Source organism: Scleropages formosus, chromosome 12, assembly GCF_900964775.1.
Source record: "Scleropages formosus chromosome 12, fSclFor1.1, whole genome shotgun sequence".
Classification (NCBI taxonomy): Eukaryota; Metazoa; Chordata; class Actinopteri; order Osteoglossiformes; family Osteoglossidae; genus Scleropages; species Scleropages formosus.
Window position 1 is genome coordinate 11,694,117 of NC_041817.1, and position 27,949 is coordinate 11,722,065.

A 27,949-nucleotide genomic window follows, 5' to 3' on the forward strand; every position below is an offset into this window, starting at 1 on the left:
TATTTTTATTTTCACCACAATGCTCGAGTACCTTACATTAGGATATACATTTGGTAGGTCATAAAATATATTACTTCTGTATTTTAGCAAAGGAATTACAATAGCAGTGTCTGTACTACATCATATCTGCTTTAGCTGACGTTATATTGCTCTTTTATTGAGTTGTAAAAAGAAAAGCAAAAAAATGGCCTTTTTATTATCTACCGGCCGTTCTGGTTTTGCTTGGCGTTTTCCCTTCTAATTTAAGTCTTTAGTAGGACAGTGACACATTCCGTGCTGTTCCACCTCTCGACAAACAAAACAGCTCAGTGGTGAGTATGACACAAGGAATGGGGCAGGTTGCGTTCCCCGCTCTCCACTGTGACGACTCGCGAGGGCCGAAGCCACCTCCTGTCGCTCGTGAGCTCTCCTCCTCTTTGGTTCACCACGTCTACTTGTCTGCTTGTGCTGGTTTGCAGGTGCCAAGGCGATGATCATTTTTCGGGTAGGCGTGAAGCAAAGAAATCAGTTCTTTCCATTTTTATTGCGCAGTGCAGAAATAAGTCCAGTGAAGTAAAACTGTGCGCGGAGCTACGCTCGAGTTTGACTGGAATCGCGTGCGGCGCGTGGAAGAAATGATCCGGCCTCCTCGTTAGGGAACTTTTCCGCTGTCGCCTGCTGGTCGCAGTGCAACACGATTAACAAGGTGTTCGATCACCGGCTGCCGACTTGCGCGTCAAAATTGTGGCAGATCAAGTAGCGTCACTTTAACTATCCCGTTGCGAGCGCCGAAACGTGGTAGAGGCTCCTCTAAAGTCGTACGAGTGATATTTCTCCACTCGATCGCCCTAACAAACTACACGGGGGTTTCTTTTCTGACCAACTTCCTCATTACTTTCCGTCCCAGTCTGGACCTGAGCACCGAGCTTTCTGTCTCCGATCCAACGCCACGGGTACTTCCTCCTTCGATGCATGTGAAGGCGATCGGCTTTCGCCGTCTCACCTTTGCAGTCATCGTTTTGCCCGATTCAGTCACCTTCCCTTATCCTACGGAGGGGATCCTCGCTCGCTGCGCTTCGGCGTGTGCGGCAAAGCAGGCTGTGCGAGACAAAGAGGCCTGCTGTATCGCCAGCCTGGAAAAATAGCTCCGTGGCCCCAAGCTAAATATCTAACGGTATGTACTTATATGTTAATGTTAATAAAATACTATTTTAGGTTTCTCATGTCTAAAAAAAAAAAAAAAAAAAGCTTAAAATCGCCTTTAAAGAAGCTGTGTTCCACCATTAGGTCCCATCATGTGCTTTTGTCTTAGGTGTCAGGAGGATGTCACAGATCTGAAATTGAAGGGAACAGAAACCTGGAACTCAGCTGCAGGCACTTTTCCGGCTGCGACGGGCAGCCGCTTTCTGTGCGTCGCTGTCACGCGTAGACAGATCTCTCAGATGCTGGCGATGCTTCGCTGAAACATGGTGCACGCTGAGCGTTTTGTACCGAAAAGGCACTTTGGTGACGGTGAGCGAAGCGTCAGGCCTCCGGCTGCAGCCGCTGGGCTGAAGGGACACGTGTTTCAGGACGAGGTTCGGCAGGAAGCACACGGGTGGGAGTGACAATCCCAGGACCCAGGCCTTCCACAAAACTGCCATTTTTTAAGCAAAATCCAGGGGAAACCTTTCACAGGACAGTGCTGGGGTGGTTTTACGTGGTGCGCAGTGCCCCTGGTGTCAGCCCTCTCTGGGGTCCTGTAAGTCCCCGAGCCACAAACTTTCATCCAAGCAGTGTGGGTGGTCTGGGGGGATACTTCAGGTCTGTAGCAACTAAGCCTGTTCCAAGAGCCCATCTAGGTTCAGCTGGTGTGCGTAAGCATGCAGGGTGATCGGTCGTGGCGTGAACGTGGGACAGTGCAGTCTGCAGCCTGACGCCTGTGTTCCGCGTGCCGCCGGAAATGGGTTTGTCTACAAAGTCAAACGTCTCAGTCCACGTTGAGCGCAAGCAGGCAGGCAGGCAGTCAGACGGGTGCAACATAGTTGCCTGGAAATGTCCCAAATGCATGTGTCCTCTCAGACGTACCTGCAGAGAGAAGAGCCGTTTCAAGGCATCGTGTCGCTAAAAGTAGAGCAGTTTCATCAATGCGTAAACAGTCTGTATTGTCATGGATGAGCAGCAGAGGGCAGAATCTCAATGGCCAACAAGAGAGTTCGGTTGGGCGCCGACGACCGTAAAAAGGCTCATTACCTACAAACCAGCCGTCATCACACTTCTCCATCACCTGTACAATGTCTCCCTCACGCAGCTCCAGCTCATCGCCATTCTGCGGCTTGTAGTTGTACACGGCTTTATACCTGCGGGGTCCAAGAGGCAGGCGGAATAATTCATGCGGAGCTGCTGACGATCCAGATCCAGCCTGCATGACCTACACATTCAGTCAAAGGAGCCGAAACTGGCAGAACTGCGTTGCAGTACCTTGTTTTTTCCTCTTTCTAAAACGTGACGTCGGACGTAGACTTACGGCTGCTGCTGGGCCAGTAAGGAGCTGGTCCCAGAAGGTGCCTGGGAAACTGGAGAAGCCTTTATGTGGCGCCTGGGCTGGGAGGGATTTGTGGGAAAGTCGTCCTTATGAGAGATGAAAGCAAATTAAACCTCACCAGAATTACTTAGAAAATTCATACCGCTAATTACACAACAGAAACGGCACAGTGCGAAACGAGCTGAACTATGATTTTCATCTCTGCGGATGAGCGATCGTAACGTTCTCAGCTGTTCTTAACTACTACAGAGGCGTAAAGAGGCTTCGGTTTCAGCTTTCGGAGGGAATCGGCACACCTGACTTCCGTAGACAGATTTCTTCGGACTTGAAGTCCACTGGGATGATGGGCGTGTTTGACCGGACCTCAGCGCGGCTGATGCTGCCTCCCTGTTGTGCGTCGCAGGCTGAGCTGCGCTCCAGTGGTTGGTCTGCTGGCTAGCGGGGGTGAAGCCGGGGCTCGGGTCGGGCCAGTGATTGAACACCTGGTTAGAAGGGCTGAACTGAGCGGGAGAACCGGACGCCCGCGTTTGGAAGGCCGTGGTCCCGCTGTGGGCCTGGGAGGATGACGGCTGACCCGCTTGCACCGGGGAAGTAGAGCATGGCTTCGAGGGTGAGGTCTGTGGGTTCGGGCTGAAGGGCCCAGGAGAGCGGGGGGAGTTCAGAGGCCGACCGGGACTCAGGGGCGAGGAGGGGCTCGCGGGATATTCCTCGCTGGACTTGGTGCGGGGCATCTTGACGACCTGGACATAGCTGATGGGGAAGATGCCGCTGCGTGCGGTGCCGGAAATCCTGCCCTCTAACCAGCTGTCATCTACTTGTCGCGTCACACAGATCCTTTCACCCTGGAGGAGGAAACCGCACAACTTCCCCGATGTGCCACCATCAAATGATACATAGTGACTGTACAAGCACCACCAGTGGATGCTTACTGGTCGTCAAAGGCTCTTGTCTCTTACACACACACACACACACACACACACACACACACACGTGCACTTTATGCCATGCAGACCTTGCGGAAGGACAGCTCCACAGGCAGGTCAGCAGAGAAGTTGAAGAGGGCCAGAGCCTCCCCATATTCCAGCACCTGGATGCTGGGTGGTTTGATAGGTGTGGGCTTCTCTGTGGGAGGGATCATCTGGAAACAAAAAGGCTGAATGAGATGCATGAAAGCCCCAGCAGGACCAGTATGGACCTGCTCTGCAGCCCCTGAAAAACTCACCTCCACATAGGTGGTTGGAAAGATGCCCACTCTGCCGTGATGCTCTCCTTCGAACCAGTTGGCATCCACCTGCCTGTGGATGTACACCACGTCACCCTTCTGCAGCATCAGCTCTCTGCAGGCGCAGGAATAGGAGGAGGGGCAGGAATCTCAGGCTCAGCTGGGCTATTTATGTTTGGGTTGACACTACCAAAAATGCTCAGTGAATTCACTCAATGGATCTGATGACATTTGACTCACTTGGGTGACTGTGCTTGGAAATTGAACTTAGCTCTCGCTGCTTTCATCTGCAAAACGACAACAAAAAAAAAACGGAGTTTGGCCAAAGGCTGCTCAGTACACATTTGTGCCCTACTTGTTGTTTGTAAAAATCTGAATTGGTTTAGGAGGGGGTGCAGTGGGTTTGACCAGGTCCTGATCTCCAGTGGGTCTAGGGTTCGAGTCCCACTGGGGGTGCCCTGCGACGGACTGGCATCCTATCCTGGGTGTGTCCCCTCCCCGTCTAGTCTTGTACCCTGTGTTGCCGGGTTAGGCTCCGGTTTGCCACGACCCCGCTTAGGACGAGTGGTTTCAGACTGTGTGTGCGTGATTTGGTTTACAGAAAGAGGGTGATTCCAAACAGGCCATCAATTAAACCTGACGAAGGAGAGCTCTCAGAACGGGACCAGTTCACAAACAATGCAGGCTATTAAGTCTTTTCTTCTTATTTTTGAAACTATCTTTCGCAGCGCACTCTATCAGGTGGGAGTGGGGCGACTGTGGCGATCCTACCTTCTTTTCATCCCTCTTGGGTGGGAACTCCATGACTTCGACTGCTGGGCCTCGGGTCCCTGAGAAAGAGAGACGGCAGAGTGCAGGATTGGTCACTGGGGAACCTTGGATGAGATCACTAGTGCTTTGGGGCCCCAATTTGTACAAAGACAGTTCTGGTTCCTTCTAGGAGGCCAATAAGTCGCTGCAGCGCGCCGTGGGAACGCAACAGTTTTCAAAATGCTGCCATACCAAAATGACTACTTTTTTCCCCACACGCTCAAGCGGCAGTGCAGGAGGACCAAGCGCTGACTGAAACGGTCCTTCGCTGGCAATCAGCACCCCGCATTCATCGCAGTGGGCTGTAGGAGGCACTGATGCAGCGAGGCAGGAGAGCACGGAGGAGGAAAACCTTCGCTGCCACGATGCTACATCCCCCTGCTGAACTGATGCGCGATTTGTGTGTAGTTTGGACTCGAACCTCTTTGTGCACTACAAGCCTGATCTTCATCACTACAGCTTTTATTTATTCATTTATAGGTGACACTTTTCTCTAAAGCAACTCGCGGTGTTAAGCAACTTGCAATTATTTGCCCATTCATACAGCTGGGTGACTTTTCTGGAGCAATTGGGTTAGGGTAAGTACCTTGCTGAAGGGGGGATTCAAACCTGCAACCTTTGGGTCCAAAAGCAGCAGGCCCAACCGCTACTCTATCAGCTGGTCTACAGCTCAGCACACAGCAAATGAAGGAGAATTTTGTTACTTTTGACTAAGAGACTAGGGGTTTGGCACCAGCCTGCAGAAGACCCTCTGCAATCGCTGTTGAAAGGAGACCTCGTGGAACCAAGAGCCAGACAGTAAATAGTGCTTTTACCGTATGTGGGACCGGGCGCTGTCCTTTGTGCCACGCCGGGGCCAGGGACGACCGGGTGACTGGCCGCCGCCGCACCGTGGGCCCTAGTCACAGGCTGCTTTGGGCCAGTTGAAGAGCTGGAAGGAGAAGAGGGGTGTGAGGGACCAGCATCCCGGACGACCGGCAGACTCACCTCCCATTCTGCTCTGGCCTCTGGGTGCTACCAAAGGAGACGGTCCGGTCCTGGTCCCACTTTGCGGGATGGAACGCGCAGCCCGTGAGGCCGCAGCAACACACGGCTGCGCTCTACAGAGGCTTGCCGTGTCTGTTGCGGCCGCTGGCTCGCATGACTAGCGCGCAGATGAGCAAAAAGCGGAGGAATGGGACAAAAGGCGTCCAAGGAATGCAGAGAAGGCCAGACAGGAAACACAGCAAATCCAGATGATATCCCCTTTGAGCGCTGGAAATTCACATCTGTAACCTTTAAAGACAAGTTTTTCTTACTGTCATCGTCGAGATTATTATTCACGCAGTATTCACACTTGTATTTCAAGTAATGATTCAGATTAGTGCAAATAAACCAGATGAAGGGGGAGCTGAAAGATCACGTGCATTTAACTACCAAAAATTTTGATTTTACTTCACCGTTTCGTTCTCGGTAAAGGTGAAACGCAGATTCCGAAACGGGGGCAAGAGCCGTATCATCAAAGCGCCGATCCGAACGCACGCCGTGTCTCGGTAAAGCGTGGTTCCCCCTCACAGGTAAGACCGGAAGGCCGTCACATCTCGGCACACCTGTACGCCGCATCGCCATGGCATCCAGCACACGCTTTACGTGGGTCCAGAGTCGGAATCCAGCCGGGCCCAAATCGGTCGGCCGGAAGCCAGACGTTAAGATAGCGGTTCCCTCAGTGACTGGCATCTGTGTTTGGTCCATACAGGTGGAATGTGTTCGACCCCGGAGGTTCATTTCACAGTGCAGCTCCAGCACGCAGCCAGCACCCAGGACCAAGTTCTAGAGCACTGGCGTTGTGCTCCCCGATCCCACGTGGCTCTCAGCACACACTTCCTTTTGCCTTTTAGGAAATCTGGTTTTGATCAGAACCGGCGTGCGACCCGAATCGGCGCATTCGGATGCAGCAGGTTGCCGCTAGGCCCGCGGTCGTGGATAACAAGGCTGGAGTATGACCGCAGGTCCCCGAATCGGGGCTTGGTGCCAGCCTTGCTGATACACGTAGTGGAAAGGGAGGCATACGCAACTGGATTATGAGGATTGCGGGGGAGGTTAAGGGAGGCCAGGTATGTGGGCTGCCAGCCAGAGGTTCAACCATTAACTTGCCCAAACAGCTCCGACACCGGCTTTGCTTGGGAGTGAAGCGAAGGAAGGTGTGCAGTGGCTTTAAGGATCCAAGAATGTGAGATTAAAGCTCAGGTGAGAAGAGATACCTTTACAATTGTCCTGCTGAACTGGTCAAATTCCTGCAGGACTAGTTTTTACACTTCACGGCGGCACTAAATTCATTTTTTTTCTGCTAGGAAGAAGTTGTGAAACTTACCCAAGTTAGAACCGAACACATCTACAAAATATGTCATGCACCGCTTTCTTCATTTCGGAACCAGTTTTATACATTTTCGGCATTTATAGTTGTTTTGCAAGTAGCCGGGGGGACAAAAAATAATCAGGCCATATCAATGTCACACAATACCAAATGAAAGGCATCAAGGTAGAAATTGAAATGCCAGTTTCCTGCCAATGTTTGTGGGCTTAGATGTAGAACTTGGCTACAAATAGACTAAACCACCTCCTGCCTTTGGAATCAGTTGTTCCTAATCATTATGAGACCCAGATGAAGCCCGTAGCTTTTACGGGATGAACATCCGATAAGAACAAGGGACGACACTTGACATTTGATTTGCACTACAGCTCCGGTGAAGCGCGGGATATCTGGACACGCTTCTGGAAGTTACTAGAAGGCGCTACGTGATCACACCTGTGCGAAACTGAAACCTTTTGACCCTGAGCCCTCGCCCTACGTATGTGGACACACTTGCTATTTCTCGGTGTACCGTCTCTCTGTGTGCTGTTTTGACCCTGTGCTGTGCAAAAACCAAAAAGAAAAACAAAAAAAAAAAAAAACGAGGGACACCAGGAGAGGTTGTTTTCCACTAATAAAGAATGCAGGATTGCAGCCCAGGGAGAGTTATATATTAAAAATGATGATCTGTTCAGTAGTGGGAGTTGACCTCCTGCGGCAAGACTGTAAACTCACAGCAAGGCAAAATGACCTTTAGATTTGTTAAAACAAAACAAGAATAACAAATGCTCGCCGACATCAATGGCCTTTCACATAAAATAATATCTATAAAGAAGTATAAATATTGCGTATGAAATGGCTCCTTTGTTATGAAACAAGCATTGTTTCCAGATCAGCCGGCAGATTTGACAGAATTGGGACAAATAGAAGGAATGCAGACTGGTCCCTAATGACTGTACAGTAAGACATGTCCGTTTACAGCAGGACATGGGGTCACAGCCAGGTGTCCCGCTACCTTCCTAGGTCAAAGCCGTAAACTTACGGTTCACGAGTGCTGTGTCAAACTCCCGCGTGGAAAAAAAGGCTTCGTTTCCTGGCCGGGGATGTGATTCTCCACTGAAACATGTGGTCGGTACAAGCACAATCCCTCCGACCCTCCCCCCAAACACACACACACACACACACACCTACGACATGCAGGGCATACACAGCCGACACAACCGCACCCACAACACGCTCACGTAATCGCACACAAACACGCTTCAGTAATTCACATGAATACAAACACATGCATGCGAAGGAAGAATTCGCAAACTCGGGTACTCACCAGCACCCCCCCTCCACACACACACACACACACACACACACACACACCTGCGTTCATACTACACAGCAGGCAAGCACAGGGAGGCTTACCTGGTGCCGTGTCCTCTCCCTGCTACCTGCGCTGCTGCTGGGACGGGACCCTGGGAAGCAGAAACCACACTGAAGGCTGGGCTGGCTGCTCGGCGGAGCCTGTCGCTCTCGCTAAACCACACGGGAAATATTAGAGGCATTCGGAGCGAGGAGGCGGGGCCACTGCACGCGGGGCCCCTCCGCATCCCTGGGTCCTACTCTCCACTGGATACCAATGCTTGCGCGCTGTCTCGGTGACAGATGGCGGGGTGGCGTCCCCTTTGAGAGTAACTAATCTTGAGGAGCTCTTAGGCAGTCTGTGAAAGTTAAAGTGCCGTAGCGAAGGTTTCCATCCTCTGTGAAAATCCCAGCCATGCAGGCTGCATCACTTGGGTTCGCGTCTCAAGCGGGCGGTCACACATGCACCGGCGCAGTCATGACCGCGTTCAGATTGCCGGTTCTCACGCTCAAGCCAAAGTGACAAGAAGCGGGGGGTGATCATTCGCGCTGTTGGGCTGTCGCTGGGAGGTGCTGATCTGCCGTGCAGCGGGGGCAACTCATACCTGGTGATGGAGTGGGTTGTACAAGCTCAGCTGATGCGGGCATGAGAGGTCACCTGACTCCTGACACTACTTTCCTTACAAGTGAGGCTCTCTGCACACTGTTAGCACTGCACACTCCCAAAGGGTGGGTCCAGATGGCCAGTAGGGGTCCATATGGGTGCCTAAAACTTTTAGCAGCCCGCTGTGGCTGAAGAGAAGTGATAACAGCGCAGTATAAAACCCCCAGAGAGAGCTGCTTGTGTTCCCTCCAGCCTTTTCAGAGCTTTCTCCTTCTATGAGTTAAGATCCGAACAAAGCTGCGTCAGGCGCGGCTCCTGCGTGCACCTTTCTCGCCGTCTTGATGGGATGGGCTGTGACAGGGTTAGGGTTCGAGTGCATTTCAGGGGAGTCACGGGGGGATCAGTACCTCACCCCGGGCTCTCCGGTGCTGTTTCTGAGACAGTCTCCGCTCCAGGCCCTGGATGTCCGAGTCCAGCTCAGCCTCGAAGCGACTCAACTCTGAGACCAACGTAGCCTGGCCCGGGTCACGGGGATAGGGGGACATAGGTTATGCAAGGCCCTCCAGAGTCGCACAGCACAGCAATAATGTTGCTCCCACTGTTCATGACAAACAGAAGATGATTTTAAAAGGGACCTTCTTGGGGTCAAATGTTCTCGCAATTATAAATCTAAACGTGTGAAGCAACTGAAATGCCACTGTACAGTTCTTAGGTAAAAGTCCCACAGGTCTAGCAGCTTCCACCGAGAAAACAAGTCAAGTCGACATCACCCTTGTGTTACTGCGGGCCACGCTGTCCCCCTCTAGATGGGTGGCCAGTAGCATGGCACGAGTCCATGTAGACCATGGCGGAGTCCATGTACAGAGTAGGTGCTGCCCTTGCTACCCCAGGACTTAGTGTGCTTGTATGAGGTCCGTGTCTATGTAGCTTCGGCCATCCCCCTCTTTCCGTTCTTATTCGACACACAAATCTTTGTTCACACACATCATGCACGTCTTGCTCTCTTTGTTGGGCACTCACCTCAATGGAGGGGGTATGGGCCTTTGCTGGGGGCCGGTAGGGATACCATTGATCCTAGAGGTGGGGAGAACAAAAACAAAGTCACACCATCAAGCAAATCCAACCATGCTACGGTCAAGCAGTACTCAATAAAAAAAACAAACAAAATAAAATATGGACATCTACTTATTGATATTTTATTTTCAGCATAAAACTTATGGCATGGTGGCACAGCAAGTAGCCCTGCTATCTCACAGTGCCTTCGTGGTGCGAGAGGACGTGGGTTTGATCCCCGTTCAGCCTGTGTGGAGTCTGCACGTTCTCCCCGTATCTGTGTGGGTTTCCTCCGAGTGCTCTGGTTTCCTCCCACACTCCAAAGACATGCTGCTCACATTTCCCCATAGTGTGTGAGTGACAGAGAGAGAGTGTGTGTGTGTGTTCCACTGATGTATGGATGAGTGACCCAGTGTAAGTAGTGTATCTAGGAGTGTAGGTCACCGTGGTGAATAAGGTGTGTTGGCTGGTAACACCACATAGAGTTCATTGGAGAAACGTGTCTACTAAATGAAGTAACGTAATAAAAGTCTTACGTTATGGTATCGTATTAATAGTAGCTACGTTACAAATATCCCGTGAAAAGCGTTATGCGAAACGCTGGGCTGCACGCAGCCTTCTGGCCACGCATTGGACACCCCTGGTTTAGGACATATTTTAGACTAAAAAGGATTTTCAGTGATTAATTCCAGTTGACACTGGAATTTAGTTCAAGATTAGCCTTAATCTGTGTCCGGAAAAGCAGTTCTAAATGGTTCATTATGGTATCTTCTTTAATTAATCTTGGGCTGAAACAGCTGAAAAAAAGGAACTGTTTATAACTTGTGTAGGTTCACAGAAAGTAAACTGCTCTAAAAGGGTATAAACCTGAAGTCATTGCATTTCCAGGCCTTTCTTACAAGTTGGTTGAAATACCTTTGGCAGCGTTAGACACTCCCAGTGCCAAAGCCAAACCCCGCAGCCAACATTCAACCTCCTCAGTCAAAACAGTGTAGATGGTGAGGTCATCCGTCTGAACAGCAGAGCCCGATATGGTCCGAGTGCTTCGCGGAGGGTTAGGCTTATGGCCGGATTGGGGTGTGATGCCTTAGCCGTTGTGCGGACGCACACAGAGTTAACAGCCCATATGGTGCTACAAGATGCCTCTTCACCACGCTGGTTATGCGGGGGTTTCCACGTGGGCAGGTAACAATGGCCTCCTTTCTTCCCCAACAGAGCCAGGATCCAGCAGGCGGACCCTCTGTTCGCAAGTCACGGTTCGCCTCCCATCCGCTTTGCTGGCAAATCAAGAGCCGCTCTCTCAGCCCAGGTACAACGTCTGCTTCGGGATGACATGCGTGTGGTGTTCCAGATGCCACCACATGAGATGGCTCCATGTGTTCATTCTTGGCCCTGATACCACATAGTCTGTGCATCTTTGAAGTCTGGAATTGTGTTTGAGTTGAGACCCCGCAGCATTTTACTTCACTTCAGTCAAATCGCTGCTTCAGGACCCACGTGCTGACTGAAGCTGCCTGTTCCGAGCAGGGTCGCGGCAAGCTGGAGCCTAACCCGGCAACACGGGGCGCAAGGCCGGAAGGGGAGGGGAGGGGACACACCCAGGACGGGACGCCAGTCCATTGCAAGGCACCCCAAGTAGGACTCGAACCCCGGACCCTCCAGAGACCCGGCAAAACCCGCTGCGCCCCCTGGCTCAGAACCCCACAGCTCAACAGCGGTCGCACGCACCTCCCAGGAGCTCACAAACGTTCCAGCGTTAGCTTTATCATCAAAGCCGCATCACACACATCTCAAGGGCGAGGGGACACCACGGAGCGTTTTCGAAATCAGGAAATGTGGTTTACGATCATCTGGTTTCGTTTCACACTTTCTCTCAGAAGCCAGTTCCGCTGAAGAAAAAGGTGACTGAAGATGTCACGAGAGCACTAGATATTGCAGGGAGACATGGCTGTCTGTGGCGCGTCCCCATCGGGCGTTTACGGAGTACGGTACAGGCAGCACCCAACTCCTAAAGAGAAGAGCAGGACCCACAGCAAACATCTGTACTTCCTGTGGGTTTTCGCTTAAAGCTACCTGGCCGTGCAAGCTGAGACACGCCCGGCAGTCAGATCCCCTCCGCACGCGACCGCGGCGGCCGTCCCTCGCCGCCGAGTCGGCCGCGGCACAAACGGCACAGCTGCGCTCTCCGCCGGTGGCGCTACACACTCTTTGTGAGGCAGAATAAAAGACGCCTGTTCAAGGCTGGTCCTTCCAGAGAGGATCTCCCAGTACACAACCTGTCTCACCGAGCACGTCACACGCCGGAGCCCGGCCTCGCAGATTGTCCGCGCTATCTAAGCATGGCTGGACAGTTCCGTAACTGTAAGCTTTTTAACAAATAAAGGCGACTCTGCACACCTGAGTTACCGAAATTTGGCAGTCACTCACGGAAGAAAAAATGCTTGAATACATATTTCTTTTGTCCGGGCATCTGAGGATGTGTTTCCGTTGCGCGTGCCGCTAGAGACGCTACTGCCGGAAACACCCAGCTACGCACGCAGAGGTGGCACAGTGGTGCTGCTGCCTCACAGCACCAAAGCTGTTTGGGTATAGGTTCGAATCTGGCTCAGCCTGTCTGGACTTTGCATGTTCTCCTCTTGTCTGCATGGAGTTCCTCCCACAGTCTGAAGACATGCAGTTCAGGCAGATTGGTGATGCTAAATAGCCTACAGTGTGTGAATGGGTGTGTTAGGGTGTGTGTGTGTGTGTGTGTGTGTGTGTGTGTGTGTGTGTGTGTCTAGTTAACCCTGCAATGGACTAGAATCCCATCCAGGGTATACCCCCCCCCCCCCCAAGTCTTGCACCCAGTGACTCCAGAATAAGCTCCAGACCAGGAAGAGCGGTTAACAACAATGGGTGAATAAAAGACGCAGAGCCAGGTTCCCAACCCACCTGTTTATGATGTGGTGGAGTGGTTTTGTGTGGCTTCATCGCACCACAAATGGGTCTCTCTTACCTGGGCATCGCCCTCCACGACGATGCTCCGCCCCGGGTCAAAGTCATATATGCTCTTGGGCTCTGGCTGTCGCCTCCTCCAGTCAGATCCTTTATCTCCATCGCCCAGTTGGGTCCTGAAACACCCAACCCCACAGACAGATACTTGGTCACGTTGTCTGTCGTGCTATTTTTTGCTTGGACAAAAATGCAGAGAAGGGCGAAAACAGGCAGCAAAACACAGGGCGACATTTTTCCTAACAAGTTAATTATCTACATTTGTGGTGTCTAATTATTGAACTTGCCCACAGTGAGGGGGAGGAGACAGGATGAACTTGACGGGAGAAAAAGAGAGCTGATGAACGTCCCAAGTAAAGTTCTGAAATATCCTCTGCTTCGGTAACCTGTAGACCGTGCCGTGTTTCACTCTGATATTTTTACACTCCTTTTGGTGTTTGATTTTTTTGTCACTAATTCAGTGTACTGTGATGGACTAGCATCTCATCCAGGGTAGGCTTTAGACTCCATCAACCCTGACCAGGACAAGTGGTTAAGAAAAGTGAGTAATTTAGTGCATTTTAACAAGTTCCCAGTGTCTTCACTGCCTGTGTTTCTAGATACGTAGCATCTTCGCCGCCTTTTTTCCGCTTTAACCGTGTTCATCGTCTTTCTGCCCGCCCCACAGTCACAGCCTTGTTACTGGGGAGTCTACTAGAGTGCGTCAATGGATCTTGGACCAGCTGCTCCACCTGGTCATATTTACACATGAGACTCAGAAAAGTAGCCAGCACTGGTGGCAGTAATCTGGCAGTAATGTGGCACACCAGTGGGGGCTGGTTGGGAGACCATCTCTCTCTTTCTCTCTCTCTCTCGTACCCACCAATCAGGCAGGGCTCCACGTGAGCTCAGGGTAAAGGCGTCAACCTCGGTTCTCCGGTTCTCTGCCGCATGTTTAGTGGGGGGTTGCTTACATGGAGCTGCATCACCTGGGAGAAAAAGCTGTCTCAATGGGAATTCTCCACATCTTGGTGCACGTTATACAGCAGTGACGTTCACTTACTCCAGTGCGTCTTATAAAACTTGGCAAGGTGAAGATACCACCATGCCTTCCTTCAAATCAGTGAAGAAAGCTTAGGCCTGTACCCACCATCTGTAGACCACAGCCCAGATTCAGCCACTTCCAGCTCTGCAATACAGGATGCTGGTGTGAGGCACAGGTACAAACAGAAGGTTTATCCCTTGTAATACAGAAATAAAGTAATACAATGTTTTCCAAGGTGGGTTCTTGAAACCAAAGCACTAGTGTAGCTTTGCCATTCGCTTGCAACAGATAGTTATTTGGCGCAGTCGTTCCAGCGCATCTTCATTCTACGTTCCATCATGATAGCCTTCGCAGCCTAACATTATGTACTCTCGGAACTTTAACGGCTGTATTTTCCCGCTGTGAATCATATCGACATCCGACAGGTCCTTCACGCTCAACCTTTGATCTAAATGGGGTGTTCGTGTGCCCGATAACCAGGAGAAACTATGCTGGGGGGATCTACGCATCCTAGCAGCTGGAAGACGACAGGCAAAGTGTCCTGGAAACACCTTCCAGGTAGGCCTGCATGAAGAACGGATGACTTCTGCCCTTCGCGACACTACTCCATGCGGTGACCGGTGTTCTCCCGACTATTCCAGCATAACCCTTGCAGAAGAAAACAGTCCTCCCGTTGCATGACTCTGTCAGACAGGAATCTCGGTGTAGGCAAGGGTGAGGTGGAGACTAGGCGGGGGCCTTACCTGCCGCCTTCTTGTGGATCTGCCTGAACATGCTCCTGTACCAGTCCTTGGGCTTGTTCACACTCTGTGGGGCCAACGCAGAGAGGCCAGTAAGCAGCTAAGCTGAGATATAAGGAGTATAATGCAGGAGGAATGAAGACCTATTTGTTCTGAATTACACAACACCGCAGGCTGCCAACATGGAAAATGGTGACGGTGAGCCTACCAGTTGAGATACACGGACAGACTGTTCTAGAACGCACAGATCCCGGGCATTGCCGTTAAAATGAAGGATGAGGAAAGGAGGACAAACAGATGGACTGCAGAGCGTACCCGTACATGATGCTTATATCATGCTGTATATTCACAGCCCCCACCCCTCAAACACACGCGATGCTGACCGATCTGGATGCGATGGGCATCCCCGTCTCATCCACAGGTCCGATGCCAGAGAACTTGACCAGCCGCTCCTCAGCCCTTGCAGACCTGGGCAACGTGGCGGCCGTCCCGCTCCAGTTCCCATTTGCTGGCGCGCCTGTGGGGGGAAGCAGCAGCAGGGTGTTTGCTCACTGCACACGGGGAGAGGCTGAGGCTGCACTGCAGCACATATGTTGGACAGACTATAAACAAGCTGGAATCTTTGTGTACAAATGTGGGATGAGAGCACATGGAAAATGACATCAGCTGCAAGACCAGTTCCCTTTTCACAAGTGCTTTTATCCACGGCTTTTATTACCGGCTCAACTGGCATGTAATCGTTCCTATTTCCTAATATGTTTAATGCAATTCGTTTATGATGCAGCTGCTATTTGCATCAATAATACATGAACGAGCTCCTGAATGAATGTTTTTCACAAATAATTCCTTAAAATACATGTTCAGAGTATAACTGTCAGTTCAAAACAAGCATCCTTTATTTTTACACCTTTTCTACCCCATTATTTCTGGCACTTCAGTCATTAGCCCTGCTGTGCAGTGTGAATGTGTTCTTTTAATTGTGCTTAATCCTGGTCTTGGTATGACTTTTTAATGTTTTAATTTGACCTATTGCCGAGTTAACGGGCTGGATATATCGTGTTACCCTTATTTCGTAAAATTTGGCTACCCACCATCAGTATGATTTCTCTGGCATTCCGCATCCTACTTCATTGTGTGTTGGATCTGGGTTGGAAAAGGTGTGCCCTGTGTTAACTGTGTGCCTGCTCTGCTCTTTGCAGAGTTTGAAATAAATGTGCTTGTGTTCTCCAAGTTATCCACTGCTATGGTATTTGAGAAAGACCAGTATTACAGTCATGAGAAAACTGCTGCTTTTGTTATCATGCATTTATTTATATTTTACACACACACACAGTCTGAAACCACTTGTTGCAAGCGGGTTACAGGGAGCTAGAGCCTAACCCGGCAACACAGGGCGTGGGGCTTGAGGGGGAGGGGACACACCCAAGACGGGACGCCAGTCCATCACAAGGCACTCCAAGCAGGACTCGAACCCCAGACCCACCAGCGAGCGGGACCCAGCCAAACCCGCTGCACCACTGCACCCCTTACTTTTTTATGTTAGGCTATTTTTATTTTATAGACATTTGTAAACATCACTGCTCTTTGCTGGGAAAATATGTATCGAACTATCAAGGTCTTTGTCTCTTACCGCAATGTCACAAATTCCCCCAATTCCTGCAGCTGTGAAAAAAAATTCTAAGATGACTGTAAAATTTTTCTTCAGTAAAAACGGAATTGTACCAGTACCACAAAATTATTCTTAATATGGGATTATACCCAGACTGTTTGTGCTGATAATTTGAAAGAGCCAATTGCGTTTAAATATTTCTTGACGCGATAAAAGCACATTGTCTTTGTTTCTTTTGTTTCCGCGTACACATGTAGCAGTTGGTTTATGCGCCCTTTACCTGACGACTGTGACTGGCCATAATAGGAGCCGAAGCTGAGGACAGGAGGGCCTCCGCCATTGACCTCTGAGGACTGAAGACAAAGGCAAGTGAATGAAAATAAAACCTTGTGTGGAAACAGCCGGTGTGGAAAGTAAGGACTGCAAGAAACAGCAAAGTATCATTATCCATGTAAACTGCACTGGATTGGACAGAATAACACATAAATCAGCCCATAGTAGGGATGGCTGGCAGCGTATTGGTTAGTGCTGCTGCCTTCAGATCCAGTGATCACAGGTTCGATTCCCACCTTTGGCTGTAGTACCCTTGAACAAGGTCCTTACCTTTAACTGCTCCAGTAAAATTACCCAGCTGTATAAAGAATTGAAACCTTAACAATGTGAGTTGCTTTGGAGAAAAGCATCAGCTAAATATGTAAATAGAAGGTATTTTCAATAGCACTGGTGTGATGCAAATAGTTTCCGCAGGGGGGCAGTAGGAGTAATAAAATCTCTGCAATGAATATTGCAGCTGAAACCACAGACATGCTGTGGTCGCTAGACCTACCCTCCTCTCTGCAGCGGACCGCCTGTGGCTGGGGCTACGTGGTGGTGTGGGAAGCCCGGGAGAAATCACCACCACATCCTGGGTCAGGTCCGCAGGGCTCTGGTGCCCAGGCCCGCCGGCGCCGGCGTCCGAGAAGACGATGCGTGAGCCGTTCAGGTGGTCCAGGACTTCCACGTGTCGCTGCTGCCGGAGACAGGGACAGCACCCTGGTAGACCTCCTTAACGGGACCTTCCTTCGGGTGAAGCCCCCGGCCTGGCACGGACCGCCGATTACCCTCCGCAGAGCAGGACCTCGTGCAAGAGCCCTAATTTATTTAAAGCAAATCCTGGAGGAAGTGCCAGTCTACCCTTTTCATCAACTCCCTCGCATCAGTCGGAGAGAGGGCCCATTCAGTGGAGTGAAATACGAGAGGCTCATTATGCGCCCATTGACTGGCCACTTAGAGAGGCCATTCCTTCGGAGACAGCAATGTATTACGGGGGCGGTGAAAGGGAAGGACAGGGGGACGAGCAAATGGCCGAGGAACATAACAGACCTGGCAGAGCAGCAGCGATGCTCTCTATCACTCTGCTATGTCTGCCAGCCTTGATTCTGTGGAAACCGCACCCCTCCTCCACATCCACACCACCACGACCACTCCTAACCTCTCTACTGCGGCTGGTTTATGGGCAAAAGGGGTGTTGAAGTTATCTTTGTGTGCACATCAGGGTCATGGGAAGCGCCGGGGTTTCTCACAGCCCGTGAAATTGTATCTAGATAAATCAGGGGTCGGCTTTTGTGCCGCAACAGACTGGGGTTATTTACATAGTAATTTGAGCCCATCCTTAGACCGTCTTCCCTCCCATTGTCTTTTTTGTCTGCGTCGTACGCTTGTGTTGTTGTTTCGCGCTTTTACGCTGGATCTTTCGAGGTTCGGCTCAGCCGAGATGTGCTCCACATAGATGCGGGCAGCAGCGTGGGGCTCAGAGCTCAGGAAGGAGTGTGAAGTGTTAGTGAGCGAGACCTGGACTTCCTCGCCAGCACAATGCAGCCCAGCCAAAGTCAGCCAGGAGCCGGGAGTGCACTTCAGACTCGAGTGTTTACCCCAGCGGGGCGCCGAGCCGAACGGGGGGGGCCGCAAAGAGCGCCTTGCGTTTGACAGCAAAGCCATGAGCGTTGCGTCCTGGTTTCATCCTGTTTTCTGCCTACCGCCGTGCCATCGGGGGTCATTCTACTTTCCCCGGTCGCTTCAGAGACCGCAGCTAGAATAAACCGACTAACCTATTACTACACCGTACCGTACCGTACCTGAGGCTGCATGTCATCGATCCCCGGTCACTCGTCTTTCTTGCTGAGCGTGCAGTCCTCTGTCCTCTGGTGGTGAAAACACAAACATTATTTGGAATCACAATATCTTAAACACTGGGCTCATACAGAGTCAGAGGTTCAACAAGTACAATGCTGTTCCAACATGAACCAAACTTCAAAGAGAAAAACATAACAAAATTAGTTTATTTTTAATGGGATGCCAGTCGGGTACAACAAAATGGGTAGCACAAGATTTGATGTTATTAAGGATACGAGTGGAAAAAGGAAAATATGACAAAGGCTTGAGCTCCTTCCTGCTCCTCAGGCAACGCGAAACAACAAAGCTCATTGTTCTGATGACACAGGTAATCAAATCAAGCTCTGAAAAGTACATTTCACTTGCTGCATGAAGCTAGCAATCATCCGCAGAAGCACAGTAATGAAAGTCACTCGCGATGTTCTGTCTATCTGCGCTAAATCTCTCTTGTAACATGAGCCCGCAACCCCGAAAGAAATCGAATTATTCCTGATATCGGCCGAGCGTCACGTGCAGAAATTAGACGTGAGATATGCTCAGTTCTGGCACGCTAATGCAAAAGATCAGTCTTGAAACTGCCAAAATTTCAGAGGTGGAAGCGTCTCTTTATTTGCGACAAACATTTATCTGAAGAAAAACCCTCTCCAGGTGCGTCCAGGAACAATACCTACCTGGTAGCCTCCTGCTTGCATTGTCCTTTCTTTCATCTGCATTGTGTCCTGTGTAATGCCTTACTGGCACAATACCACAGTACGCTATGGAGGCGTAGGGCGAGTCAGGATTCAAGGCCTGCAATGTGTTACAGAGAAAGCCGGGCTCTGCGGAACTCCATCGGCAGCACCCATCTAATGACCCTGAAATGGAAAGTTTGCTTCATCCAGCTCTCCGGATTGACCGCAGGAGGACAATCTGAAGCAGCACGGGTGAGTCAGCAGCTACGCCGTTTCTTCCATGACAGCAGTGCGAAGTGGGCCGGGGCAGCGGGGGGTGGCTGCTGAAGAACCGCATCGTTGGGCTGAGTTCACGTTCAAGATCGCAGCACCTTGGCTTGGCGAGCCAGATTACAAGCATTGACTGAACATGAAAGAGAAGCCAAACTGATGTCGGGGGTGGTGGGGGTGGATCACCTCCAGGAAAAATGAGAAGTGTTCAACGCAGCCACCAAGTAGGACTTCTCAAGACACTGGGGACTGTCGTCATGGAGACCGAGGACCCCCGCTCTCATAAATTGCTTACACGGGATTCCGGAGCTGATAAGTAACTCTAGGCCTTTCCCTTCCTGTTGACTAACCCTCACTTGGGTGCTGGCCAGTACTTTCCAAATCTCTTTCGCTTTGCGAGTTTTCCATGTGGCAAGCACCAGCTGGACATCAGCAACTGTAATCAATGCGATCAGAACTAAGGGAGACGGCACGGCCACCCCAAACACCCAGGGCCTGTGCCCGCCGGATTTTACTTCTCTTACTGCTTCCAGAGGATCGTGTCACCGTAAGTCAGCTGCCGTCAGTGAGTTACGTTGCATAACAAGGAAAATAATACATTGGGCGTCTAATCCAGCGCAATACCCACCCGGCGACCCTGAGGTGAGCTCGCTGTCATCAGCATTCGGGGTGGCATGTGCACTGTTTGCAGCAGCCCAAGACATAGTTTTTGTCATTGTCCCTCAAGCTCATTATTCACCGTGTACCATATTCCAAACTAATTCGCTTGTCATTTGGCACCCCGCCACTCGCTTACGCTCACGGCAATAGGGCCACTGTGAATGCTTGAAGGTCAAGTGCTGCGGGAAATGACACTGAACATTAGCCCACATTCTGAGAGCAGCAGCATGCACTCCATACCCACTGGCAGAGCTGACATTTCCTACACAGACTCTTTAATTCAGTATGGAACGAGCAAACAATTAGCCTCCTTCTTTGCCACTACACTGTCACCATTCATGGGTTCACATCCCTCGCTGCAATCTTTTCTAGGCCTTCTACTCCATTCCTTTTCCCATTTCATTGAGAAATGCACTCTACTGAAGTTTCGGGACGTCCGTACAGCATACTATCAGTATTATTATTATTATGCTGCTTACCTACAGGTGTAGTCCAAAGCAGTTCCCAGTTAAACCAATTTAAAGACCGATATAGCGCCTTGAGACAAGAGAACTTCTCCTGGGATCTGAACCCTTCGCTGTGATAGCCCCCGTTTCCCAACTAACCTTACATTTCTGACTTCACTGGCAGACTTCCGCTTCACGGTTGTAAAGGAAGCTGTGACAATTTGCATAATCTGTTCTCTTGTTCGCCATTGTCCTTTTCTGCAGATACCCTGTAACTTGAGATAATCCAGTTCCAACTTCCCCTGAGCATTCAGGAAGAGAAGCAAAACTGTAGAGGAAAAACAAAAGCCCAAGTGAAAAGAAGTACTGTACCTCAAACCCCAGATGACTAAGGAGGAGGCTGGACCATGCTTTACCTCCCCCCCCCCCATGCTCCATACCTAAAAGAGAACTTCTGATTCATGCTTTTCTTGTAAGACACACACATCAGGCAAGCCCTGCTCAACGGCAACAACAAAATCCAACCTAATAAGGTAAAATCAGTTCCAGTGTGAGGTGAAAAGGTTTCCTTGGAACCTCTCGACCCCTGGGCTGTGTTTACGTGAAGCATGTTCTCTGGAGTCATGAATCCCAGCCGCTGCGTCAGGTGGGATTCCCTCCAAGAGCTCCCAGCGTGTTTGTTTGCTGCATGGGATTAATGGGAACGTTGTCCTTCTTGCGAGGTGTGAGCTTTGCCAAGCAACCCGGCCACATATTTATAGATGCTTTTTCCCTAATATGGGCCTGAGATCCCAAGGCTGGACCAACAGACCCTGCTGACTGATTGCTGGGGCGTACAATGCCCTGTCAATGGCCATGTAAACTTGGCTGTAACATCAGAGATGATTCCAGTGACCTGGAGGCTGTCACCAGGCAGCGGAGGGCCAGCCTGTGGACACGAAATGCACCACAAACACTCCCGCGGCGACAACGGAGCTGTTGTTTCAGCTTTCGCTTGAACCGTTTTCTCACCGGGGCATCCGACGCACACCGCCATAAACGAAACACCTCTTTGCACGAGAAAAAAATCTCTAAGGATAAATATAAATCCAGAACTTCTGTGCCGTCTTCTGGCATCCCACTGACTGCCAGAGAAGGAATGAATGGAGGAGTTAACATTCTCCGAGGAGTTATGGGAGGATTCCGTGGACTCTGCTAAACAGGGGTCTTTCAGGGAACCTCCTCTCTGCGCTCCCAGCGCTGTGAACAGTATCACGCTCGCAACATAACTATTAACCCTATGCAAATTGTTTCGAAGCAGATCTAATTCCATAGCAGGAACCATGCTGAGCACTTACTTTTCTTTCAGCGTGGAAATTCAGGTGTGAATAGCACACCTCGGGTCACCTCGGATCGGAAGGGTCAGTGCCGATAGGAGTGTCCTACATGGAGCCAGTGAATAATTACAAGGTCATTGTGGATAAGAGCATCTGCCAATAAACAAAAGCAACATAAATAGTGTCAGCATCAAGTAAGCCTGGGACCCCTGTTAGCAGCCCCCCCCTCCAGTGTTATTACATTATTTTCTCAACTGTAACTTTTTTCTAAAGCAATTTCAAATTTAACCCATTTATGCATGGGATATTTTTTATATTCTGCTGCAATAATCCAGGATATGTACATTTCAGCAGGGCTCCTCCTGAGACACAAACCAGCAACGGTCCGGTTTCAAGCCGGTGCCCTTAACAGCGAGGCTGCCTGCTTCCATCTCCCTGCTGCTTTTCAGGGCTGCCCATCAAGCTGCTGTTGAATCATTTCAATCACAATTAGCAATTCTTCATCACCCTCCAACAGACCGGTGTCTCATCCAGGGTATATCCTGACCAGCTCCCGGGGCTTTCGGGATAGGCACCGGACCGCAGTGACCACGTCTTAGGGTAAGTGCTTTTGAATAGTGAGTGAGTAAGTGAATTCTCTGTGATATGTTCCTTGTCAGACAAGGTTTCATTTCCAAGTGCTGAAGAGCAGCAGTGCCTTCACAACACCGCTGATGGAGTGTTATCAGCGTGCATGAACATCTGCTTGAACTTCTCTTCATAAAGTAACTTGCTGAGGTCCTTGCGATTCATGTCCCCCTGCCTTTACTCACTGTAAAACTACCATTTCCACCAATGCCCTGAAAAATCCAGAGCAGAAGACAATCTGAAAGGGGGCGTAGCTTTGGAGTTACACCGCACTGGAAATGTACGCACATAAATTCCCACACATACCAGGAAGCTTCCGTACCCACATCTCATGTCAGTCACACAGCTTAAGGCTCCGAGCGCTTTGCCGAAGGACTCCTTACAGAAATGCTGCCTTTCGTGTTTCCTCTATTGCTGCACCTAGACCGCCTCCAGCGATAGCAAACCTGGACCAGCGCACACCGCTGTTTCCCAAGCGGCTCTCGGCGCGCAGGCTGGCATGCTGCTCGACAAGTGCTGAGAGCAGCTACCTAACAAAATCAGATGGCTCCGGAAAATAAGTGCTCCGAAAGAAAGAAGAGTTGGACATAATTTTTAGGGAACCTTTCCCCCGATGAAAAGCCTGTTTCGCAGCCTCTGTGGAACACAAAACAAAGGCCATACAAGGATGTGGAGTTGCTCTGCTTATAATATCTCTTGAGTAAGAGATACACACATGGCTCGTGAGCAGAATCGCTCCGTCTCCTTGTATGGTCGCTTCGCTCTGTGTGCAGGTCTGCAGCCAGGGAAGGGCTCTGGCCCCACCTTACTCTCCATGTTAATGAAGAGCTTCATCCGCTCCTTCCGACAGATATTCATTATGTAATTATCCGCTTCCAGCAGCAGACAGCTGGACTCTGGAAACAGGCATACAGTTTACCGTGCTCTAGATGCTGAGGACGGCGCTCACCTCCTCCCTAGTCGTCACCCCGTTTGTCCACGCAGTCTGTGGTCCAGACCGCTACTTCCGATTTACACCTCCGCCGTCGACACGCACATAATCCCGCTTCGCACCTATTCCTCGACCGAGACGCCCTACCTTTGAAACCCGGTCACAAAAAAACCCAACAGGTATCCACCTCGGTCGTAGCGTAACAACAAGTTAAGATATTGCCTTCACGCACGGTTTTTGTGGGCATATATTTTATTCTATTTGGATAAATGCAAAACATGTCGAGTCCCGCACAGAGGAAACTGCTGGCCGAACGAAGTACAGTTGCTCTTCGGCATCAGATGCTGCCCCGATTATTCCGGACTTTCACATCCTCTTTAGTAAGGAGAATATGCGTGCAGCGGATAGCAACAATACGGCTCAAGCCGAGGCTTATAAGCGTGTCCGACAGGTACGAGGAGCTGCAAGCGTGAGGAGGTGAAGCTTCGTACAGAACCAGATCTGGGGGCCACATTTCCTTTCGTCAACCGCAGAAAAAAAAAATCAACGCGACAGCACCATCCGCTTTGATCCACATCGCAGAGGAAAGCCGCTCCTCGCCAACCTGAACTGCCCCCGCCCCGACAGTGTGGCCTAAACCATGAGAAACACCCTCTGCTACTTCCAGTGTCTAACCCTAACCCAGCACACAGCAGTGAACACAGCTGCTATTCTGAGCGTCCGGAAAGCTCCATCAACACATTGCAAATGCAGCCCGGTGATCCTAAGAAGAAAATCTTAAACAGAAGCAAAATTCAAACACATCCTCGCATGATACGTGAGTGAGATGAAATCAGGCTCACTATGTAGTTCCCTTTCCCGGTGACCTGCTGAGGCCGGCGAGAGCGATAAAGAGCCCTTTGGAAAGTCACAGCTCAACAGGACCTCCGGGAAAATTTCCGCTCCGAGAGCCCAAGGACGGCGCAACACGTGCCGGACGGACACACAAACGTTGAGCGCAAGCCCAGCTGAAACCCAAACCCCGTGGTCCGTCATCAGCGCTCACTCTCACTGTGGCACTGACCTAAGTCCTCGCATTGTGGTGAGACCCAGCGCTGCCATCTCCCACCAAAACATCACTCACCAAGCCACGCGGAGAGTCCTGAAGAGCGGCTCCTTCGTACGTCCAGCCCCGCCAACTGAGAGGTGCCTGCAAGCCCTCTGCCCTCCAGCAAGTCCCTCCTCCTGCTACCCTATCCCTCTCTCCCTCTCTCCCTCTCGCTCGCTCATTCACTGAACTCGCTCTCTCTGAGAAGGACTTCCCGGTTGACAAGTGTCACCATGGCAACCTCCCAGCCTTGTTCAAAAGACACGGTCCTCCTGCCTGCCAGTGCTGGGCCCGCTCGATGAGGGAAGCTCTTTGTTGCGGCAAGGTGATATTTCACAGCACAGGGTTAAGGACGGGGGAACAAACTGTTCGCAGACTACACCTCCGCCCCTCCGGCCCCCTTAACCCCTGTCTACATAAAAAGGGTGGTGGCTCCAGAAGACCCTGTCAAAGCTTTCTGCCAAGTTCTGGAGGGTTAGCAGACTCCTGAGAGCTTCAGGTGGCACTCTACTTTCAGCCTGCTTTTAGCCCCCCTGCCCACCTTGTAAGACCACTGTGTGTGGGCACCACCCCAGCTTCTCTACAGGGCATCATTCAACTCACATTTCTGCCATCAAAGCAAGGCACAAGGTAACTGTTGGACAGGACAGGAAGCGCACACGTTTGGCTCTTTGAGGAGTAGTGCATTCGGATGATACCACGAATGGCTGAATGACACCAATCCTACAAATCATCCATGACCGCTCCAGAAACTCGCTCTTCCAGTTGGCCCAAAACATCTCCAAGTCAAGAAGCAAGAGGTGAAAACCTGCAGTTTCACTCACTGAGATAATAGTTTCATCTAGGAAACAGGTTAGGAGCATAGTGGTTCTAGCTGCTGCCTTTGGACCTAAAGATTGCAGGTTTGATTCCTACCTCTAGCTGTACTACTTACCCTAAATTACTCCACTGAAGTTGTCTGTAAGTAGCTTAACGCTGTGAGTTGGGGAAAAGTATCATCTGTAAAGACCGATTACTTAGTAATAAATGTTTCAGCAGTCGCAGGCGTGTCGCACGGCGATACGCCACGTCTGCTTCTCTCCCAGCAGCCCCATGGCCAGCTTCAGATCAGAATTGGTTGCATCAGCTGATTTTTTATTTCTTTCATAAGTCTGTGGTTGGTAGGCTGGCTGGAACTTGAGCGGCTCGAACAAATATGGAGCGCTGTCACCAGGCCCGCCTGCCCCTGATCCAAATAGTTTTTGGCGAATGTTGAGGCCCAACAAATAAAACTGGGAAAAAAACGGGTAGGTTGTCTGCTGAGAGAAGCGGGCGCTCCCGCTGTGCCTGCATTGCGCGCCCTGTCACTCCCATGTGCTGGAATGGAGACCTGATGGCAGACCTGGCACCTCTGCCCCTGGGTCTTTGTGGGGAAAAAGGACACAAACAGCAGGCCCCACCTATCGTCTGTCAGCCGTCATCCATCAGACATCACCGCTCCTGACCCCCTTCATCACAAAAGATCGACATCACTGTCCTACCTGCAGAAGCTCCGTCGTAACAGTACCGGTAGCAATAGAAAAACATGGCTCTCTGTATCTCTGCTTCTGATTCCCAAAGTACGTGGCAAGTTTACACACTGTGCCGTCTCGGGTATTTTCTGTCCTCTTCACCGGACGTCCTCCCATCTCTCAGCCTAATTCTCATCAGTGTTCTCAGCATCCCCTGCGCACACGCAACAATTTACCAACTGCCAAGTGACAGCCCTAAGGACACGCTCAAAAATGATGAAAATTAATACTTAATGCTCAAAGATGGCACAGCCTGTTATCGTTAGATTTATTATAATTTCAAAAAAAGGCATGAGGGGTTTAATTTCACACCAATAAAGAATGAATCACCAATGACCTTTATGTGTGAGAAGCGTGAGGAAACTAACATTAACGGGTCCAATTTTCTGATAAATAGTCAAAGATTTTCATTGTCAGCTACGTATAAATACAAATACACATGAAATTAATAAATCCTAAGTTGTCTTTCATGTTTAAAGATTTGCCAATCTCTTAATCTTTCTAGGACTGGTAAAAAAAAAAAAAAAACCTCTGAGTAGACCAGCAGTTGTTGGTACCATGGTTTCGAACCACATTTGAGTATCTTTAATAGTATCTCTGTCAGAGGACACCACTTGCCACTGGATGCTAAGCCCATCTGAGGTTATTCGCTGCGATACTATTTGAAGATGAGATGTTTCACATGGGCGTTAGTTCAATGGACTTTAACAGGTGTCGAAGACGCCGTAGATGATGCTCTTACAGTTCTGCTCTTCTCAGCTCTGCAGGACCTGTGTGTAGATCTGATAACAGCCCTGACTTTCAGTCAGTTCCTGTGCAGAGGAGGAGGTCTGTGGGCACATTATTCTGGTGACAAAGAGCCATCTCTGGCTGGAATAATACCACTGAAGAACACCCACTAGAAATGATTTCAGGGGAGAGGAACTCTGAGGAAACCTCCCCCTCCCACCTCCACTCTTATAAAGATGACTGAACAACGGGAACTGAAAAGGGGTGTTTCTGCTAGGCATCCCTACCGAAACAGGAACAGCCCAGACCCCAGCTGCTTATTACGTAGGAGGTAAGGTGTCCCGTGAAGAGAGGCAGCGATTCTGTCCCGAAGACACAAGGCTATGTTGTGATGGAGCAGGCTGGGTGAACACCTGGAAGCCCCTGAAGACATGATGGAGAGGGTTTGGTGTGTACTGAGAACTGGTCCCCTAAAATAAGAGCCTGACATCTCCAGCCCAGGCCATGAGAGCAACACCTGAATGGTTTGTAACCAATGGAGCTTCCCAGCATTCAGTGAGAAAGTAACTCTTGTTGAAGCAGTTGACGGTAGGACACCCTCCTTTCTCCCAGCCTTCGTTCTCGAGAAACCGAGAGGAGTGAAAACAAACATTGACTGGCTGCGCTGAGAGGGAACTCTGAGATTAGCACCGTGAGCATCCAGTGGGTACGGGTCCGTACCCGGTAGCACCCACGCACAGAATCAAAGCCAAGAGCGTGGCATACACGGCGCTTTCTGACACTCGAACCCAAAACGCTCAGAGACAGCAGCGTGCACATCTGTACCATCCCCTATCCTTGTCAAAAAGCCTTCTCTGTGTCTGTGAGAGCCACGAGCAAAAGTGCGGCCGGAGGAGCGTGAGAGTCTGGTACTTACAGGGTGGGGCGGAGAAGCTGCGCTGCTGCCGCTACCGCTTCTGCTGGTGGCGCTACTGTGTCTCCGGGCAAAGGCTGGACTTTGACACACTCTCTATCTTGGTGTACTTGTGTGAGAGTGTGACTGGTGGTGTGCATGAGCACGGGGGGGGGCAGCACCCACCCACTCCAGCCCTACAGTACATGGGGTTCTGTAATAGTTTCCACACACAGCTGGAAATAATAGAAATTCCCATGCAGGCACTGGTGCAGTGGCACCGCCCTTCTGTGTTTCACAAGCAGGAAGAGAAAGGCCCGGGGCCCCCCTTCCGTGCTGGACCTGTCGCCTTATCCCGCGAACACAGCCGCCCGAAACACA

At 50.6% G+C, this 27,949-nt stretch overlaps 1 protein-coding gene across 1 annotated transcript; it reads right to left on the minus strand.

Moving 5' to 3' along the window:
• Positions 1 to 27,704, minus strand: sorbs3 (sorbin and SH3 domain containing 3). The gene is made up of 21 exons (XM_029256905.1): positions 27,593 to 27,704; positions 18,353 to 18,418; positions 17,065 to 17,247; positions 16,519 to 16,591; positions 15,013 to 15,146; positions 14,633 to 14,696; positions 13,995 to 14,033; positions 13,728 to 13,833; positions 12,870 to 12,984; positions 9,842 to 9,895; positions 9,234 to 9,336; positions 8,251 to 8,330; positions 5,351 to 5,549; positions 4,497 to 4,555; positions 3,966 to 4,012; positions 3,726 to 3,840; positions 3,516 to 3,641; positions 2,800 to 3,345; positions 2,486 to 2,589; positions 2,212 to 2,318; positions 1 to 2,046 (listed from the first exon to the last, which is right to left on the minus strand). Exons 2-21 carry the CDS (start codon positions 18,362 to 18,364, stop codon positions 1,985 to 1,987), a joined length of 2,328 nt encoding a protein of 775 aa, XP_029112738.1. The 5' UTR covers positions 18,365 to 18,418; positions 27,593 to 27,704; the 3' UTR covers positions 1 to 1,984.
• Positions 27,705 to 27,949: the final 245 nt, after the last annotated feature.